General features: G+C 42.0%; 2 protein-coding genes across 3 annotated transcripts in view; both read left to right on the forward strand.

Moving 5' to 3' along the window:
- Positions 1-21,111, forward strand: part of LOC109196096 (protein NLRC3-like) — a 111,411-nt gene that overhangs the window by 29,471 nt on the left and 60,829 nt on the right.
- LOC100697578 (E3 SUMO-protein ligase PIAS2-like) overlaps positions 1,732-21,111 on the forward strand; it is a 20,456-nt gene continuing 1,076 nt past the window's right edge. Inside the window, exons 1-10 of one of the 2 annotated variants that reach the window (XM_025904844.1) lie at positions 1,732-2,208; positions 7,918-8,085; positions 11,521-11,602; positions 11,695-11,745; positions 12,854-12,944; positions 13,030-13,164; positions 13,886-13,991; positions 14,736-14,809; positions 15,584-15,744; positions 15,898-16,130. In XM_025904844.1, coding sequence (XP_025760629.1) covers positions 7,974-8,085; positions 11,521-11,602; positions 11,695-11,745; positions 12,854-12,944; positions 13,030-13,164; positions 13,886-13,991; positions 14,736-14,809; positions 15,584-15,744; positions 15,898-16,030 — 945 coding nt within the window. In that variant the 5' untranslated portion in view covers positions 1,732-2,208; positions 7,918-7,973 and the 3' untranslated portion in view covers positions 16,031-16,130. Of the gene's footprint in view, positions 2,209-3,437; positions 3,604-7,917; positions 8,086-11,520; positions 11,603-11,694; positions 11,746-12,853; positions 12,945-13,029; positions 13,165-13,885; positions 13,992-14,735; positions 14,810-15,583; positions 15,745-15,897; positions 16,131-21,111 lie in introns of those variants that run through there. The other variant, XM_025904845.1, reaches the window with a different exon arrangement.

Genomic DNA, 21,111 nt, shown 5'->3' on the forward strand with positions numbered 1-21,111 from the left:
TTAGAAGACTAGAGGAAATATTAATTATATTAATGGAAACAAAAACACACTCCCTAGATGCTTTTTTTTTCTCCTTTTGTATTTATTTATTTTTTCTGTTTTGCTTGTCTTTCTCTTATTTTTTTTCTTCTTCTTTTTTCCATTCTTTTCGCATGGGTATTTTAGTTGTTTAAATATAGAAAAAAAATAAAAATACATGTAGTGACAAATTGCTGAACTTGATGGTATTGTACAGTGATTCCAAAATGTTAAGAAAAAAAAAGAAAAAAAAAAAGAAAAAGTCGATGTTGCAGGTGACTTTAATATGGTACCAGATGAAAAACAGGATAGATTTCCAACTACATATAACTCTTCTCATTTTAACCAAATAATGGATTTCTCCTGCACCCTCCTAATCGATATCTGGCGTAACCCAGAAAAACTGCATTACACCTGGAGTAATTCTGAGCGCTCTCAACGCTCAAGACTAGATTATTGCTTAATAACTGGTAGTCTTTTCCCCCTATCATCCAACTGTAAGCTTCTTCACTCCCCTGTTACTGACCATTGTGCCATAACACTTTCAATCTCCCCGGATAATAGATCATCAGAACCGAAGAATTCTCACTGGAAGTTTAACAGTAACCTCTTAAGAAGCTCATCTTTTTGTATAAAAATTAAATCCTTAATAGGAGAGGTAAAAGCAATGGAGGATTTTTCTTCTACTAGTAAATGGGAATGGCTGAAGTTTAATGTCAGAAAAATTGCCAGTGAAGAAGGAAAATTAATGGCTAATAAAAGGAGACAGAAACAGGCTGAAATCACCGCAAAAATAAGTTCATTGTGCAATTTATCACATCTGACAGAGGAAAACTCTATAGAACTAAACCAGTTGCAGTACAAACTAGATGAACTTTATATAGACAAAGCAAAAGGTGCCTTCATTCGTTCAAGGGCAAAATGGATTGAGGAGGGGGGAAAGAATTCTACTTATTTCTTTAATCTGGAGAAAACTAGACAAACAAAAACAACTATAATGAAGTTACAAATTAATAATACCCTGACTGAAGACCAACAGACTATAAACAACTATATTACAGAGTTCTATTCAGCCCTCTACACTACAAATTATTCCAGTTCGGAGACTAATTCTTTTTTTTAGCTCTCTCCATGAAAAAATTCCTCAAATTGACACACACTTTAAAAATCTCAATGAGTCTGAAATTACTTTAGCTGAATTGGATACTGCTGTTTCCCAAATGGCGAGTTGTAAATCACCAGGTCCTGACGGAATCACAATTGAATTTTACAGACATTTCTGGAATGACATTAAAGATTTATTACTAGAGGTATTTAATGAATGTATAAAGGTGTGTAGCATCGCTAACTAGCTAGCAACAAGCCCCCAACACATTATTGTGTATGTTAGCGGCTAATCTAGCAAACAAATTAAACCATCAGCAAAAAAATGGATCAGCCGGGCTACGTAAAAAGTGTAGGGGGGCGTGTTTGCGGTCATGTCCAGCGGGTGTGTGGGCGGGAACGTGACGCAGTCGCTCCACCTCAAGTCACTACTGCGCAGACTCTGGCTCCAAAAATGCAAGATGGCAGCCTCCACAAGCGGGATATTTTGGCTTCATTTTTGCACAATGGGAGGAGGCGCTGTCGCGTCCATGTTTTCTACAGTCATTGAAATGAAGCCAAAAAAAAAAAAAAAAAGCGTGCGGTCGCTGGATTGGGACACAGCCACAGTCGATGATCCATACAGGAACCTATTTCCGCCTACTGTGGAGGTCACGTGTTTCTGGTTACTGTGGAGGTCGCAATATGGCGCTCCCCATTGGCTGCAGCCAGACCCTTCTCGGGCTGCTATAGGGCTTTGGAGCGTGATGTCACGAAAGGGGGCGTGATCACGATTTTTGGTCGAGCCGCCATCTTAGTAGGCCAAACAAAGGGCTACAGGAGCAAAGCACAGGCAAACATCAGCTATGGCTCGTACTTGCTGTGTTGTCGGTTGCAATGTTAGATCGCGTGATCGGGAAGGGAATAAGCTGGAAAATGGGCTCTCTTTTTATCGTTTCCCCTCCTGGAAGCAACGTGAGGGATTTCATGTATCTGATGTTACCAAACAAAGACGTCAGGCCTGGATAGCAGCAGTGAGACGAGCTGATATCGAGTTCTCTGCCATCCCCAGTTTTTTGTTGGTGTGCTCCTGACATTTTCATTCCGGTAAGTTCTAAAGAAATTCATATTGCTCTTTATCGGATTTTAGTTTTATTTTCATAGAAATCATAGTCATGGAAAATTAGAACAAACATCCTAAGGTGTGATGCTGCAGAACTATGTTCTGTTTATGGCGTAGCTTCTCGGTGACAACTCCTCCAGAGTAGCCAGTGGAATTTTCCTTTTTTGCTACGGCTCCTTTTGCCTTTCACTGCAGACGGTGTGTTTATGTTTTCATCTAGAGCAATTTTTGGGGCAGCTGCTGAGGAGAAGTCAAGGTTATGTGCAACCTCTGGCTGTATCTTGGTCATATGGTCAACGTACTCTCAACGTAGAGGCTTAAAAATGGCCAAATCTTGTACCCAACCGTTTGTGAATTAGATGTGCGCCTCTAGGGATTTATAATTCCGCCCTGTATGCGCTGACTCCACAGACAAGGTACGAGAAGGTATCAGGGTAGGACAGTGGCGGTAGGTCCAAGTACCGTCTCTTGGTGTCCGGGCGCAATCGGTCTCGATACAGTCCTTTGTCTTTTGAGCTGATTTTAAGCATGGTTCTGGTAGACATCCTTCCAAAACAGTGTGTTTGTTTTGATTCGTGGCCTTCTCAATTGGCGCCGCGCTCCCACAATGCATTACGGTGTTACGTCGACTCCAAAGGCCTATTGTGTTTGTGTTTATGAATAATAGTAAACACTGAAATACATTTTTTGCACGCAGCAATGAATTTTTTTCGCTCACACTAAATTTCTCCTTAAAATGCAACACTTGTACTTGCACTGTACACTTGCATTTTTTTTTTACGTCAGCTCAGAATAGTGGCACTAAAATAACTGCATAGTCAGGTTCCTTCAACCTATAGCTGTAGGTTCGCAGTCATCTTTGCTGCCACCCGGAGCCTGTCCCAACTCCTCCCTGCATTCTGTGCACCATCCTTTAATCTTCATTTCCTACCATTAAATTCCTGCCTCTGCCTTCCTCTTCCTCTTCTTGATTTCCAAAGTCATCCTACGGACTATATCCAGACTGTCACTCATTGGTCTACGCCCCGCCCCTCTAAAGCTGATTTTAAAAAGCTTTTTTTTTTTTAAAAAACAAAAAAAAAACAGCGACAACACAAAACAGATTTGCATGACAGCAAAATTATCTTTCTATATCTTTCATTTATCTGAAATAGTACGTATGTTTTTTTTTAAACTCATTTTCAGTTTTACTTTATATCCAAATATCCAAACAGAGGAGCTCTGTTTCACAGTCATCTGTGCTAAATACCAGAGGATTTGCCGCGAGTTTGGGACTTTTTTCTAACAGACAGCAGCTTTTACAGTGATTTAAACAGGCCTCGCGATCAGCTGTACCTTCACCTCGAAGTGATCACACTGAATGGACTGTGGTGTTTCGGGTAGGTGAAAACAAAACACAACTTGTCACTCGTGTTAACATTGAAGCTTGTAACGAAGAAACCAGCTGTGTGTTTGTGTGAGTGACGGGCGAGATGGGCGCTGACAGGCAGGGATGAGCTAATCACGGGGATCGTGAACGTCTCTGATGCTAACAGAGGCTGGCAGGTAGGGCTGGGTGATATATCGAGTCTTTTAAAAATATCGATATATTTTTATACGAGATATAAGATGTGACAATATCCTTTATATCGATATAGTCTATGGCTACGTCCACACGTATCCGGGTATTTTTGAAAACGCAGATTTTTCTATGCGTTTGCACCTTCCGTCCACACGTAAACGGCGTTTTCGGTCACTGAAAACGGAGATTTCTAAAAACGCCTGCCAGGGTGGAGATTTTCGAAAACTCCGTTTTTGCATTTACGTGTGGACGAGAAAAAGCGGTGCAGCTCCTTGATGGATTGTCGGAGCATTACGGCTACCGAGGAGCCTCGCGGAGTGATACGTACTGTGCTTCAACGTAATATTACCGTATTGTGTGTGTATAAGGACCATAAATGGCTCCTGTTCAGAGACATGGTTACGAAGCGGATTTCAAACTCCAGGCTGTCAGTCACGCAGTAGAAGTTGGGAACAGAGCAGCTGTGAAATCTGTCTATGTTATTATGCTCAGCGTCTGTTAGTTTACATTTTGACTGCACAATTGTGAGCTCTTTGTTATGCACAAAAACAACATTGTTTTATTTTATTTATGGAGCATTATTATTTAATAAATGCTCATAATTTGAGTAATTTTTTTCATGTACATCTATGCTGTATGTTAATAAAAGTGCCTGTGTGACATCTGGGACACAGCTTTGACTAAGAACTCTCTTTTTGTTCTTACTTTATGGCTTTAAAAAAATATCGAGATATATATCTTATATCGCCATCCAGCTAAAAAATATCGAGATATGAATTTTGGGTCATATCGCCCAGCCCTACTGGCAGGCACTGTTAGCTCCGAACAAACAGCTCATTTTGAGTGATGCAGTCTGTCCGAGCGGCTGTTTCCAGAAGATTTGCTTGAAGTGAGTTGGTCTCTCTCTTTGTGGAGTATTTTATATTGTTAACTAGACAACATGAAAGTAATGTTATGAGTAGTATATCAAATGTCTTTCTCCCGAGAGTAATTAAGTAACATACTGCATTACTTTTAAGAAAAGTGTTCTGTGTAGTACATTACACTGATCACAACAAAGAGGGGAAACACCAACATCCACAAATATGTAATTACTATGTGATGTATTTGATATGCTGCTCAGAGATGGTTAAGCCAATGAGAACCAAGAATGAATCAGATTTGCTTTATCCTGATCACTTCCCATTCCTCTGATGTGGGGATCGTGACAGAAATGGCCTGTCATGTCTCAGTGTGATAATCATGTAAACTGAAGCTTACTGTGTGAGTTGACCCACAGTAACCAACATGTTGTGTGTGTTTCACACTTGACCACATGTGACTAGTTTAGTCACTCAAACAAAACACTTTATTCTGTAAAAACAAGCTGGTGTTGAATTTGTTGGGAAAATTTTTACATTATTATTCCACTCAAACGTGTGACAACAAGATGTTGATCAGTTATATGTTGTGCATGTCCTCAAAACACCTGCAGTTATAATATTGTTAAGTACTAATAAAAGGGCCTGTTTGCTTTTTTTTAATGCAGCATTTTTCTAAAGATGTTACTGTACGCTCAGATGTACATCACACAGTTGTACTTTTTTCACTCATTAGTACGGTTTGAATGTTTTGGACACACCTTATTCTCTGGTCACTGATATAACATGAGCATACTGTTTCATCACTAAGCAGCATAACATGAGCAAGTCAACAGAAGTGCAAGTTTACTCGGCTAATACATGTTGTGGAAACACTGTGTAACTGTCTATGTCCAGGATTGTTATGATGCACCTATAAAATCTCTGTATAACTATAATGGCAGTAAATATAAGTAGCAGACTAATATGATACATTAGGTAGCTGCTAGTTGTAGTATCTCCTCCCACCTTAGAAATATTCAGAAATCTACACTTCTCTCCACTGCCTGCTTAGATTATTGATAATTCTCAACAGTTATAATTATTTATTAGGGGTGCAACAATACACAAAATTCACGGTTCGGTTCGATACTTTGGTGTCACGGTTCGATATTTTTAAGATACAAAAAAATGTTCATGCCTTTTTAATTTGTCAATTATTAAAATTATAAATATATATTTTAACTCAAAAGAACAGTTTTTAAATTTAATGTTGCTGAAACAACAAAATAATGATAATAAAAAAAACTATCTGATCGAGAAATCCCTCATCTTTGGAAAAGAGAGTTTGTTACAGAGAAATGGCTCTTTCCAAAATAAAAGCTATACTATACCCTTCTTCTGGGGTATATTCTCAGCAGCATATTAAACATATCAGGTCCCCATAAGGAGAATCATGTGCTAACGGCTGTCTAAATGACTCGGGTAAAGTTTGTAGCATGCGTGCTTGTTGTTTTTGTCTGCTTCCACTTGTCTTTGCACTAGGATGATGTCGGTGTAAATGTGCAGTCATATTCATTGTGTTCCCACTAGTGCTGTCAGCGTTAATCTCGTTAAAATGACATTAACGCCATAACGCGGCAAATCTCCCTTAACGAGTTACCGCGGATCGCCCCGTGCATGGGGCTGGACGGCGTCAACACGTTAACGAGCTAACTGCGCTAATGCACTAGTTCCCACCAATTGAGCATTGCGTGGCACATCCGACATACTGTTTTACTTTTGTCCATGATGCGCTTACCATCAGGGTCATACTTCACATAAAAACCAAGATAGTTCCAAACGCCAGATCTGAATGAGGGTGGGGGAGGTTCAATTTCAGGTCGCGTTGAGGCAGTTGCCATGTTGCAACGAGCTTAGATTCTGTCTTGCTAGCTTGCGCTGCGCTCAGTGGATCTGCACTCGACAGTGCAGCCTAGGCAGAGTAGTCGAACGCAGATCCACTGAGCGCTCAGCACAGACAGCATCGTCAGAAGAAAAGTGGATAAAATAAATAAAAAAATTTGTATTGTTCGATACATATGCGTACAAAACCGAAAGCACTGTATCGAACGGTTCAATACCGATATGAGTATTGTTGCACCCCTAGTTTACAGATGTGTTCTACCCCCTGGCCAGCCGTACGACTCTCATAGAGCCCCACTTTGAAACGCACCCAGCCAATAATGTGCATTCAAGGCCCAAACACAAGAGACAAATTGTTAAAACAGAGTTAGCCAAAATTATGAAAATGGGGGTAATGGTAGGGACAACAGTTCTGATGGCGAAGAAGGATGGATCTACACAGTTCTGTGTTGACTACTGGTGAATGAGATGCTTGCCCCATGTCCCACGTACGAGTATTGTTGCACCCCTATTATTTATGTATATATTATTATTATAGAATTACATTTCTCAATATATTTCACGACAGTTTGCATGAAACGATACATTTTTAGACATAAGTTGTAACGGCCGCAGTTTTCTTTGTATTTATTACACAGGGTGCTGCCGGGAAAAGCCTGTTCTAACGTTTGAGTCTAAGGTTTATTTTTTAGCACCCGACGGCTCTTTTTTGCTTCTCATCCGTAAACACTCTGCATACTTTCACGTGATTCCGTTTATTTTGAAAAGTTTCCACAGGAGCTTGAGCTTTATTGTGAAAGGTTAATGTGGAAAATAAACAAACAGACACGCGATGGCTCTACCGTCGTGGTTGCTAACGACAAGGTGGGGCAGGCGGAGGTTTCCACTGGTGCAGGTGTGTCGCACCCGTCATGTGCTTGCTCGGAAGTTTAGGGGTTTTTTTCTTCCCACGCAGTGAACAGTGTTTGTTTTGGTCACTTTTTATGGAATCAAACTCAAAGTAAGGTCAGTACTTCCACGCTTTAAACGCTGCAAACTCATAATCTCTCCCGCACTCGTTATATTATCCATTTTTGATCTGCTGTTGCCACGAACGTCACACTCGCTTATGTCATTGTCATGAGACACTCGCAAATGAAATTACGGTTTAGTAACGCAGCGTGCTGACGGAAAAATAACAGTAATCTAATTACCTTTTTTGCTATAGTAATCCCTTACGTTCTTGTTACTTGAAAAAAGTAATCGGACTACAGTAACGCGTTACTGCCCATCTCTGATTACCAGTCCATCTCCTACCATGGATGTCCAACCATCACTGCTGCTTGTTCTCTGTTGGCTGACGGGTAATCGTAGTAAATACTCATTTATTTATTTATGTTTTAAAACAGGAGTCAGTTCTGTAACAAAGACTGGTGAAGCGGTCCTGTGTCCCCAGATCCAAAACATGAATTTCCAGCAGCCAGCCCCTCTCATCCGCCCTGTTCAACCTGATGTGGAGATGAAGCCTCTCCCCTTCTACGACGTCCTCGATGTTCTGATCAAACCTTCAAGTCTAGGTCTGCTTTCACTTTGTTTTCAACACTGAAAGTCAAATGTTCTATTAGGTTAGCACGGTAAGAAAAGTTGGCTTTTACTCACGTAAACTGAGCCCAGTGTAGAGCCCGGATAAACCATTACAGTGGTGTCATACTTCCTGTTCCATGACATTTTCACAACAGGTGGATGAACTGTGTCATTTCCTTCCTCTCTGAATTGGAAGCTTTATCGAGCTTCTCCAGTGTTAGTGGTGCTCATGGTTAGTTTGGTTACATCAAGGGTAGCAGAGATGATTTATGGGGCCCTCATGCTCACCACGTCGCCGATTTTGACGTCACATCATGTGTCACTCAACACAATGTTTGTGGCTGTCGGCTGCTCTTGATTTTTTTTACAACCAGGTGTGTCTCGCCACGGCCACCCCAGCTGAGTTGAAGATGTGAGTTTTTTACCCCCATTTTAATGAAGCTCAGAGATGTGCACGTACACAGAGGGAGAAGTTGGAACAGTTTGGGAAGAACAAAAAAACACTGGACAAAGTCTTGACTTCCAGTTTTGACTTTTCCTCGCCTATATCAGTGCTTATGTGGTGATATAGCCTGACTGGTGACACCTATGGCTCAGGAGAATACTACACTTCCTGCGAGGCGAGGTTGGGTAAATTGGGCCATTTAGAAGTTAGGCTGAGAATTCTTGGGTGAATTCACTGAATTTAACCTTCATACCAACTTTATAGCATCTAGAAAATAGACAGCATAAACAGTGTACTGTCGGTGTAGAGGATGGAAATCAGCCAGGACAACTCAGGAAACATCTGCTCACATCTGGTTGGATTTATTTGTACATTCACAAAGAGCAGCAGGTCAGCTGATCACAGCCTGTACACTAAGAAAATCTTCTTCTTTTCTACATGCTGATTTTTAGGGTTCCTCCACCCGCTGACTGTCACTTCAAACCCTGACTGTACTCATTTTGCTGTTCAGGTGTGGAGTCACCCTCTAGAGGCAACATTAAAAAAATCTTCCTTTTCTCTGCTCATGTTCTACATAACTGATTGAGGCTGACCACATTTATTAGAATTTAGGTTGAGACTGATGTAAAGTTTGCATTCCTATATACTATCAGACTGGAAGAAAAAACCCTGAGTAGAAAGCTCACATCAAGACAATAGCTCCTCAGTTCACAGTAGCATCTCTCTGCTAACATGCTAACAGCACATTTGAGGTACTAACCCCCTCCCTTCCTGAGAGCTAATGTCCGGTGTGGATCACATGAACGGATCACTCAGTTCCTCCATTGCAGGCCTCATTCAGGACTAAGGAGCCACTCACCCCCTCCCTCCTGGCTCACAGCTCAAACGAGCTGAACGAATCACTCACTCACGCACCCCCTCCCTTCCTGTGCTGAATCGTAGCATGAACGAATCACTAGCTGTGTCCCAAAACGTAGGCTGCATCCTTCGGAGGCCGCATTTGAAGGCCGATTACGTCACAACCAGGCGATGAAGGCTGTCCCAATTGGTCGACTCCTTCAAATGCGGCCGACAAATGCGTCCTTCATTTCCCCGAATTTGAAGGATGGGTCGGGTGTGTCCTTCGTGGCCCACCATATCACAGAATTCATAGCGCAGCCCAGCCAATTTCAGTTTCCAACAATGGCGGCCGCTACTAAGATATTACTCTAAATATTAAATATTACTCTTATTAATCTTTCTGGGTCACAAAATAAACTTTTAAGCGGGGGTTCAAGGCTCACTAGAGCCGGCGAGAGCAGCGGACTCCCGGCTTCATCGTTTTCAGACCCCGCTGTCTTTCGCCACTCAGGTTAAACATGATATATAAGTCACTCAGATAACTTAAAAATGTTATTGTTTGGCTTTTTTCAGTGTTTTATTTGTTCCTGAGTAAATCGGTTTGGCTGAGATCAAAGTTATTAGATTAGATTAGATTAAATAAAACTTTATTAATCCATCAGGTGGGTTCCTCCGGGATTTTCACACAGCTGAATAAACGTCAAACAGAAAACTGATTAAACAGAAGTGTTAGACGATCGAGAGTTTACTCCAGTGTCCTGTTATATTTTAGATAGCAAGGAGCAGACAGCCGAGTTTATTAAACTCCACTGAGGCAGCGGTGACGGAGATCTGAAGGCTAGACCATCCCATTTCACAGCCTCACACTTCCAGCCTTCTCGTTCTTCGAAGGACCCGGCCCATGTAGACTGTGAAGGCCGGGTCCTCCGAAGGATGCAGCTGACATTTTGGGACAGAGCTACTCACTCACCCCCCTCCTTCTTCTTGGTTGGCAACCGACGTTAAGGTGCATTAGCGCCCCCTGGCACACAGCTCAGTGGACGCTCGCGCTACATACAACTCTCTCACCCCTCCCTCCCGGTTCTCCACTGCTGAAACTCAGAGCGTGTTACCGTGCAAGAGTCGTTCCTTCACCTGAGATGAAGTCTGATAGTCTGACTGATACAATATAACATTCAGTCTACACTTTGTTTTTTTGCAAAGATTATAAGTAGACAAAAGGAAAAAATATATGAACTCAGTTCCACCACTATTAAAAAAATCAATTTCATCAATATTCTATTGAAAGAAAAATTGTCACAATCTGAAAGCAGGACTCAAGCGCAGAACAGGTTGACGTCTCAGAGTTGCTGTTTATTATACACCAGTGCGATTATATACAGTGATGGGGGGAAATCCAAGGGTCCAAGGGATTAGGGGAAGGTTCTCTCTCTCACGCTCGCTCACGTCCTTACATCCAACTCACACACGTTCGTACGACAGGAAGGTCACAGGTCCGGGAAGGTAAACTGGAACGAGAAAGGGAAGTCACTCACAAATCACGAATCACGAGAATACTAAGTGCAGGTTCACAGGAGCTGGGGAGAATCACTAACGTGAGTAGTACAATCATCCAGCGGTGAGAAGATCTGTGGCGCAGCCTCAAATAGCAGTCGGGGAATCAGCTGATCGCCACCAGGTGTGTGAGCCACGGGCGGGGCCAGCAGTGGGCTCCGCCCTGGCAGAGAGGTAGGGGAGAGAGAGAGGGAGAAAGCAAAACGAAACACAAGTGTAGCCTTGTGAGGCCGGCTGGGCAGGCACGGGGACCATGACAAAAATAAATGTTGCTTTTACAAATCTTAATTGTTTTTGCTCTATAAAATATATTTTGTTTAGGTTTAAAATAGGTTTTTTTTCAATCACTCATCTTAGCAGTAGGATATACATGAAAAGAGACACAAGTTTGAGTGAAAATGTACATTTTTGCACTTTCTGGGCAACTGACTCAGTGACTCAAATGATTCAAAAAACCAGATTCACTTTGGTGAGTGACTCACTCAAACCCGATTCAGTAAGGGTTATGGTTAGGTTTAGGGTTGTGTGTGTGCATGCGTGTGTGTGTGTGTTTATTGTGGCTTAAAAAGACTGAGGTTTCTGTTGACAGGAGCGACAACTACACAGAGGGACAATCAGGAGGAATATTTTATCTTGAAGGCAGAACAAGTTAGAAAACTGTTCGTCTCCCGGTAGGGCTGTTTCTTGATTGGCTGTTTAATCTGCAGTAACTGAAACAAGTTTACCCGTTAATATAGACTTTAACTGATTTTTATTTTTTCAGAGAAATTCTACCAGGTGGGAGAATGAACTATAATGTTCAGATTCAGCTGAGGTGAGGATGTTCACAGGTTTCTGACCTGTAAAAACATGAGATAGTGACATTTATAAAGGCTGAATGCAGTGCCTAAAAGCAACATGAAATTCCAGATTTGATCAATCTAAGCTGATGTGTAACACATATACACACTGAATTTTAAGGAAAATTCATCCTCAAAAGCAAACGGTAAAAAAAAAACAACAAAAAGAAGTTGAAGCGATGACGGTCCTAAAAGATAAAAGGAAGAAGCAGAGATTCTGGGTTCAGCAACAATATTACGCTGTCGTTTAGACATTGAAGCTGTGTCCTGGCTCTCATGCATGTTTCAGGATGTCAGTTTGAACTCTTGTTCATAAATGCTGTAAATCTGTTGGTGTGAAGGGGCCTTTACATTAGAGCCTGACCCCCGTTCTATTGTCTGTATCAGATGTTAGGTATGGTGATATTTGACTGTTTATAGTGGCTGATAAATGAAAACAGGAGACAGTGACAGAAGAAATACCCAGGGTTGGGGAGTAACGGAATACATGTACCGCCATTATGTATTTAAAATATAAAATATGAGTAACTGTATTCTGTTACAGTTACCGTGCAAAAGGGTGGTATTCAGAATACAGTTACTTTGTTGAAATAAATGGATTACACGGCGGTCTTTTCCTGTTTCACATGTTAGGCTATGCCTTCTCTAGTTTTGGTAATTCCACGCCGGTGGAAACCCAAACAAAACACGCATTAAGAGGCTCTAATGCCTGTGTCTCAATCTCACTGCCCATGTCACCTCTACTTGTGGCCTGCATAAAGACGTGAAGAAATATTTTTAAAAATTATTATTCAACAAATGATTTAATATGAAGGCAATAGACAGAGTGTTACAGGCATAGCTCGCCTCATGGGCAGTGTAGCCCAGTTGTAAGTGAGCTATTAAGACTCGGCTGTACACTGTGTTCATGTTTTCCTCCCAAACAGTAAGTTCTGTTGGAGCAGCCTTTATGAGTAATGATGAAGTATCCATTAACTCAAAGTATATTTGATGGCTGTAAACCTGCTTTCATGAACAGCCACAGTAGTCGAGAGCAATCGAAATTTTTGAACCAGGCCCTAAAATATTTCTGTGTGTTTTCAGGTTTTGTTTATCAGAGACAAGCTGCCCTCAAGAGGACAATTACCCCAACAGTCTTGCAATAAAGGTCAATGACAAACTGTTTCGTTTGCCAGGAAGTGATCGTTGTACTGCAGTCAAACAAGAAGCCAGTTCAACTTTACACTGTAGATATGCTAACTTTGGACTTCTGCCTGCAGGGCTATGCATTGCCACCAAAAAATGGCATGGAACAGAAGAGCCCAGGAAGAGCACTCAACATTACCTCCCTTGTCAAACGCACATCTTCAGTCCCCAATAAAATTTCAGTGACATGGGCACCTGAAATTGGAAAGGTAAGAAAAAAAGCTGAAGTTGGAAATGTTTTAAGCATGCTTTTAGTTTATGTGCGACGTGTGGAGGTAGAACAGCAGGCCTCAGTCAGCAGTACATGTACAGAAAATGAGCTCACGTGCAGAATTACTGTCAGACTGAAGACATCAATCCCCCAACCATACGTCAGGGGCTGAGATGCACTCTGAATTCACAGGCTTGTGCTTCCTGCCTGTAATCTGTATACTGTCACACACGGTTCTTTTTAAAGAAATACATTTACAAGAAGTCACATCGTTCTAGACTCATCTCAAAAGCAAAACAACAGAATTTCTAGCAAAGTAAAGTGGAAGAAGAAAACAACAAGCAAGGTCAGGCTGCAGTGACTCAAAAAGGGTTTGACAGCAGTCACAGCAGCAGGAAAATCCTGTTAACGCTCAAAGAAACCTACTATAGTCATGGAACAGACAGATATGCGTATGCGATGTTGTCGAGACTTTACATGATGGCACCCAGCTAAACATCAATGATCTACACTGCTGTGTATGAAATGTCTTTATGTCATTATTATTATTAGTGTGAGTGTGAGAATGAGAATCCTCAATAGAAAAGCCTCATTCAGCTTACTTGTTCCTTGCCGTTATTAATGTCATTTGAATTCTGGGCATGTGTTTGACTCCTGCTGTTTTACAGAGGTGTAACTAATGTAGCACTAATTATGACCCACTGCCATCTTTGTTTCAGATCTATTCTATGTCTGTGTACTTGGTGAGGCAGCTGACGTCTCACCTTGTTCTGCAAAGACTGACAATGAAGGGCACCAGCAACCCAGACCACTCCAGAGCACAGAGTAATAATGAGCTTTTTACTGTAAGAGTTACAAAGCAGCAGGATTTCACAGACGACGTCACACTGGAACACCATTAGTTTGTTATTCACAAAGTAAACCACGACCCTCTCCTAGAGTATAGGTGAGATTGTAATCAAATTTAAAGACAGTGATGCTCTAAAAGGTCTTTGAGGTGTTCGAGGTGATGGATCGTGAGCTGCATGAGCGACTATAACTCTGATGCTTCAGGTTTACATTCTTACTTCAGCATTATTCATCCTCCTCACAATTATGTTTCCTGCATATACTCAGGGAGATCACATGACATCAGTGAGGTCTGTCTGACAAACATTAGAGACATGACAATTATGTTCTTAGTCATTTCTTGTCTGTCAGTAATCCTGCCGTGCCTGAGCCTGACATGTTCTTGTCCAGGCAGAAGACAAAAGAGAGCTGAGTATAAGACCAGGCTCGTTGTGTAGCTCCTCCCCCCCATGTGTGTTTTAGATGACATAAGATAAGACTAGAGACCTTTATTAGTCCCACACGTGGAAAATTTGTTGTGTCACAGCAGAAAGTAGACAGTGCAAGTTAGAGCAGTAAAAATTAAGCTCAACAATAGGATATGATAAGAATAATAAGAGTAGGCTACTATATACAATAGAATAAAAAACTATATACTTTTTTATTTGTATATTTTTCTGTGTTTTGTAGTGCTGAATTAATCCGTTCCTTTGCATTTTGCCCTTTCTCTCTGGGGTCCAGTTAAAGAGAAGCTGACAGCAGATCCAGACAGTGAGGTTGCTATAACAAGCCTTCGAGTGTCTCTTATGTGCCCGGTAATTGAAGCAGCCACGCAACATGTGACAGACTGAACCAAAAGTTTGAACAGCATGTGTGTTGAGTCCATGAGTCAGGATGAGGTCTCTGCATTTACTGTTACTAACACTGTGCCAGAATAAACCCAGCTCAGTATAGAACTGTAGTCAGCAGAAACTAATGTTTCTGTTTTATACGACGGTATGGGCCTTTGGGCCTGAAAATATTTGGACAGCAGCATAAACTAAAACAATGCTGCCATAACAGATTCATAACAAAACACTCAAAATGTAAGTGGTGTGAAGAAAAACACATAAATCAAAAAAATGAACATGATAAATGTCATAAATGGTTCTACAGCCTCCAAACTATGGGGTTCCTGCTTTCCTGCTGTATTCAGTTGTCTGTTTGTGACTCTGTCTGGCTTTAACAAGTTAATAGGAACTGGTTCCCCTGAGGTCAGATGAATGCCATAGTGTTAAAGAAAATCCCACCTAGCTGCAATTTTTAAACTCAGTGGAGAGTCTGTTGTTGACTTCAGTATGTTTTTGGTATGTAGCTAAAATGATCAGAATTATGCCAGTATGCACTTACACTATGCAGAAACCTGCTGATTTACACTTACGTATGTACATATTGGACTGAAAATGTTGACATGTGTACCTATAATGTGTTATACACACTCCTGATACACTATAACACACTGCTGTGTTTCATGAATTAGTATGAGCTGAGTGCTGACCCTCTGTCTTCTTTGTTCATTGGCCTGACTTCAGCTTTGTTTTGTCCTGCAGCTGGGTAAGATGCGACTGACACTGCCATGCAGGGCTGTGACGTGCTCTCATTTGCAGTGTTTTGACGCTGCCCTCTACCTGCAGATGAATGAGAAGAAACCCACCTGGCTCTGTCCTGTGTGTGACAAGAAGGCCGCATATGAGAGCCTCATCATTGATGGGTGAGTTAACAGTTCATCATCACAAAAACATGACATACTGGAGATAATTTAAGTGAATTTCAGGAGCAAGACCACACCTCATACACCCCCCTTCCAGTTCTGTGTTTATACATGACTCCCCCTCCCTTTTTCATTTCATTCACCTTGTATTAGTACATGGGGATCTACACCGGTCCGCCACCTTAGAGGCCTTCCCCAAACTGCAGCCTCAATTCATGCTTACCCCCACTGCCATTATCTAATACAAATGCTGTCAAACCTAAATGGGGAGGTGGTGAAACAGTAAACAAGCAGGCATCCATGTGTGCTTTATGCTTCAGCGACAGAAGGAAGGAAAAACTCATTTTTAATACGTCCTGAATCCAAACTGGAAGCTGGTTCCACGGGCCTGAAAACTGAAGGCTCTGCCTCCCATTCTACCTTTAAATACTCTAGGAAAGTAAGCCTGCAGTGTGACAGCGAAGTGCTCTAATAGGGTGATATGGTACTACAAGGTCATTAAGATAAGATGGGGCCTGATTATTTAAGACCTTGTATGTGAGGAGCAGATTTTGAATTCTGGATTTAACAGGGAGCCAATGAAGGGAAGCCAATACAGGAGAAATCTGCTCTCTCTTTCTAGTCCCTGTCCCTGTCACCCCTGCCAGAGTAAGCGTTTGGTTAAAAACTATGTTTCTAGGACTCCATTATTAACCTCAGCATGTGAAGCGGACTTACATGGACATGGATTTACATGAACAAATTGGAGTCTATTTGATATGATTCAAACCACTGCAATGCAGTACCTGTAATACCTGCAGCATGCTCCAATTGCTGTAACAAAATATTATGGTCGACAGTATCGAACACTGCACTGAGGTGTAGCAGGACAAGCACAGAGAAGAGTCCACCCTTGGACGCCATAAGACACATATCTGAGGTGAAGTATGAGTTCTTTAAAGCTTGGTTGGCTTGGTTAGGGTGATAGTTTAAAAAAAGGGGCTTGAGGATATGTTCGCACATTAAGGGAAACAACCCCACGTCGTAATCCCCCATCCACCGATTTTTACATTCAGCACATGGATTCAGAGTACTGTTCTCCTTGCAGCTACCAAATCCAGATTCGTCTAGTGGTGGCCTGCTTTATACCAATGCACCCAATGGTTTGCATTGTTCTTGGTGAGGTAAGGGTTGGATGCAGCTGCTCTGTCTTGGAAACCCATTCTATGAAGCTCTCTATGCACTGTTCTTGAGTTAATCTAAAAGCCTCATGAAGTTTTCAGACTTGTAGCAACTGATTCTGCAGAAAATTGGCGACATCTGCACACAATGCAGCTCAGCACCAACTGACCGCGCACTGTAATTTTACCACATCGTGGTTGAGTTGCTGTCATTGTCAGTTGTTTAAACTTTGTTATAATACCACTAAAAGTTGACTGTGGAATATTTATTACTGAGTCTGTGAAGGTTCTCAGTCATCCAGGTCATTGTAGTCTAAGGAGCTTGGAAAGAAAAGCGTCTGGACTTCTTTGAGTTGCTTGAAGACGTTTCACCTCTCATCTGAGAAGCTTCTTCAGTTCTAAGGGTCAAATGGTGGAGAGTCCCAGATTTAAACCCAGTGGGAGTTTCCCCCCAAAGAGGGACAAAGGACCCCCTGATGATCCTCTACCTAATCACATGAGCCGAGGTGTGAAAGCGGGTGTGGGTCCCAATCAGCCAGAGTTTCGGGTGAGCTCATTGTGAAACCTGGCCCCACCCTATCATGTGATTTCCTGAGGTCAGATGGCCCAGGATGTGAGTGGGCGTTAAGGCGTCTGGGAAGGGATCTCAAAACTGGATTATAGATGGCAGACAATTGGTGTCGTAAACCACCGCCTCTGTTCAAAGATGGTCGCTCACAGTGGACGTAAATGGCTTCTTTCACTCCTCTTTCAAACCATCTGTCCTCTCTGTCCAAAATGTGGACGTTGGCATCCTCGAAAGAGTGACCTTTGACCTTTAGATGCAGATGGACTGCTGAGTCTTGTCCCGAGTCTTATTACTGAGGAAATTTCATGACTCGACTTGTCGTACGGGTGGCATCTCATCATGGTACCATGCTGGAATTCACTGAGCGAAACAGTCTTTCACAAATATTTGTGAACGCAACAACAAGAGCAACTTTTTTTTCAGTGTCTTTCCCAAGGATATTTGGCACGGCTACTGGAGTAGCCAGGGACTGAAACACCAAACTTCCAATTAGTGGATGGCCTGCTCACCTTGTGAGCTACAAACACCCCGTATGTCATGCCCTGTCCAGGAGTGCAACATAAGGGTTGAAAAAAAAGAAAACCAGAAACTAGTTTCTGTTGTGGGGGCAATCAGCAGCTACTATTCACACTCATGATGTCTCTTGATTGTGAACTTGGACAATAAGTCCAGAACACTTGTCTTCCAGGCCTTGGGCTTTCCTTCTTTCTAAGGATGTACAAGATTGGCTGCTTTAATGATAAATTTACTTTGGTTTTCCTGCCTAACAAGGGCCTCATTCACTTGTATTGAGTTTGAGTTGAGAGTTTGATGAAAAGATAAAAAACAAAAGTTTAATATGGAATCAACTTTAGCTCTTCTATCAGTTTAATTTGTCATGGAATGACAAGGGAACAGGTTTAACCTTGCCATGAAACCAACAGCAGCGCCAGGCCTTCAAACTGTCTATTACTACCAGATTCTAAGAAGAAAATGCAGCAGTACTTGAAAAAATGGCTGCTGCAGCTGCTGAAATGAGAAAGGCATAGTTAGTGTGATGGATATCAGCTATCCCCATAAGCTTTCCCTGGCACTGTCTTATGAACCCACGGCTCCACCCCTCTCCTGCAGCTGAGCTACAAACCACACGTTTAGCCACGGCCATCTGCGCCCCAGGCCTATGGGCCATGCTGAACTTGGAAGGCTGTAAGGCCTTCTGGTTGATGTACACAACCAGGCTGGACACCCTCCTTACTTGCTGGGACAGAATGAACTGCAGCCCTCGGTTCGAAGTAGCAGCCTGCAGGATAAAACACGGCTCCGCAACAGTGTCCGCAACTCTGAAAGTCTCTGAAACAACAAACAAACACACATTATGCCCGTATCGTAGTCTAAACCAATCAGAGATAGTCAGGGGTGGGACCTCTCTGCTTGGCCCTGGTCCAGATATTCCTGTCGGCCTACGTGTGTACGTTTGAAAGTGTATGCGGGTAGACCGAGGTGAGTAGTAGGGATGGGTTTCAATAATCAATTTTCCAATTAAAATGGGTTTTAGCTTGAATAAAGCGATATCTATTCATTAAATCCTGAATAGATTTTTAAATATAAATGTATGTTGCCAGAAACGCCAGGAGCTCACAAAGCTATTTCAACAACTAAAACAGTAAATGAGAGCAGGTAAAGAGCGATCGTGGCTCAAGAGTTGGGAGTTCGTCTTGTAATCAGAAGGTTGCCGGTTCGAGCCCCGGCTCGGGCAGTCTCGGTCGTTGTGTCATTGGGCACTGGTGATGGCCAGAGGGGCCGATGGTGCGATATGGCAGCCTTGCCTCTGTCAGTCTGCCCCAGGGCAGCTGTGGTTACAACTGTAGCTTGCCTCCACCAGTGTGTGAATGTGACAGTGAATGAATAATAGAATTGTAAAGCGCTTTCAGGGTCTCGAAAAGCGCTATATAAATGGAATCCATTATTATCATTATTATTATTATTCTTAAACGGATTCCACATAAAAGACGTAACCACAAAGCGCGGACCCGACACAACAATTTCCCATCTCAAATCTCTGTGTTTTCTTATTACGCACCAGTCTACCGTTGTTTACTGCACTGTCGGCCGCCGTTTTTTTGGGGGGGGGGTTCGTTTTCTTCAAAAATGACCTTAGATAAGAAAGCCTCATTTCTGCTGTTCAATAATGTTTTAAACTAAATGATTCACAAATTCTTATTCAACACAAGTTTGGTGAGCAGCAGGGCTCATCCTGATTTTTGTTTTTGTGCGTTATAATGATGAAATAACTTTGTCATGTCTGTGGTGGCCTTTGGAGAATTAAACCATCCTTTAGAAACTAGATATAAATGTCATATTTTCCAACATTGATATTTTTCTGTGTTTCAGACGACAATGAAAAGATAAAGAACAGTCTGTAAATCAGAAGTTATCAATTCAAATGATTATTAAAGCCACAAGAGAAGCTTCCTGTTATTTGTACCACTCACCTGGTCATGTGATCCGGCTGTGCAGCCAATCATAACTGACATCACTTTCTACTTTGATATTTCCATGGTGATGGACTGATTCATGTTTAACACGTTCATACTCTGATGGATGCATCGGAGAGGGTTAGTGTCTTGCTCAAGGACACTTTGTGTGCCAGCTGGAGCAGTCAGGGATTGAACCACCAACCTTCTGATCATTAGATGCCTTGCTCTATCTCCTGAGCTACAGCATCATCAAAGCTCTTTCTTAAATCCTCTCTGAGAGGAGCTCAAACACGAGGAAGAGACGAAAGTGAGGGAAGAGAGTGGACTCATTAGTAAAATGAAAAACAGCCAGTGTTGATGTTTAAGACAAGTGAGGTAACAGACATACTATATATGGCAGTGGTCACCATGGCAACATCAATGTCGGTTGCTACGTATTGTATCGATCCTGATCTGTGAGCCTCATATCAGGATATGCTGTTGTTTGTATTTGTTTACATTGTTACCATTTTTGTGTCTTTTTTAACAAACTACTTTGACTCTCTGACAAACGATGGCAAGATAAAACTAAATTTGGTTCATCTTTCTACAATAAAAACATATCTTCATCTTAATTATTGTATGTGCAGAGTTGTAGTTACTCACAGTGACCACTGGAGGCAGGTGATCCTGATAGTTTCCCTGGAAGCGTCCAGTTCATCCACATTAATGAAGCTGTTGGTGATTAACGCTCATCTGTACAACTTTAACAACAATATTAAACATTTAATGGCTCTACAAACAGTTTGATGTATAAACTGTGTCTTAAAGGGTCAAAGTAAATGTCACATTGAAAGCAGATTTCACTGTAATGTCCTCTGTTTGAAATATTCCAAATATAATCTGGCTTCGTAATGATTTAAAATGGTAAAATGGTAAATGGCCTGCATTTGTATAGCGCTTTTCTGGTCCATAGGACCCCAAAGCGCTTTACACTACATTCAGTCATTCACCCAGTCACACACACATTCACACACTGGCGATAGCAAGCTACATTGTAGCCACAGCTGCCCTGGGGCGCACTGACAGAGGCGAGGCTGCCGGACACAGGCGCCACCGGGCCCTCTGACCACCACCAGTAGGCAAACATGGGGTTAGTATCTTGCCCAAGGATATTTGGCATGCAGCCAGGATGCAGCCTGGG

This window comes from Oreochromis niloticus, unplaced genomic scaffold (genome assembly GCF_001858045.2).
Source record: "Oreochromis niloticus isolate F11D_XX unplaced genomic scaffold, O_niloticus_UMD_NMBU tig00007365_pilon, whole genome shotgun sequence".
In the NCBI taxonomy this organism is placed as follows: domain Eukaryota; kingdom Metazoa; phylum Chordata; class Actinopteri; order Cichliformes; family Cichlidae; genus Oreochromis; species Oreochromis niloticus.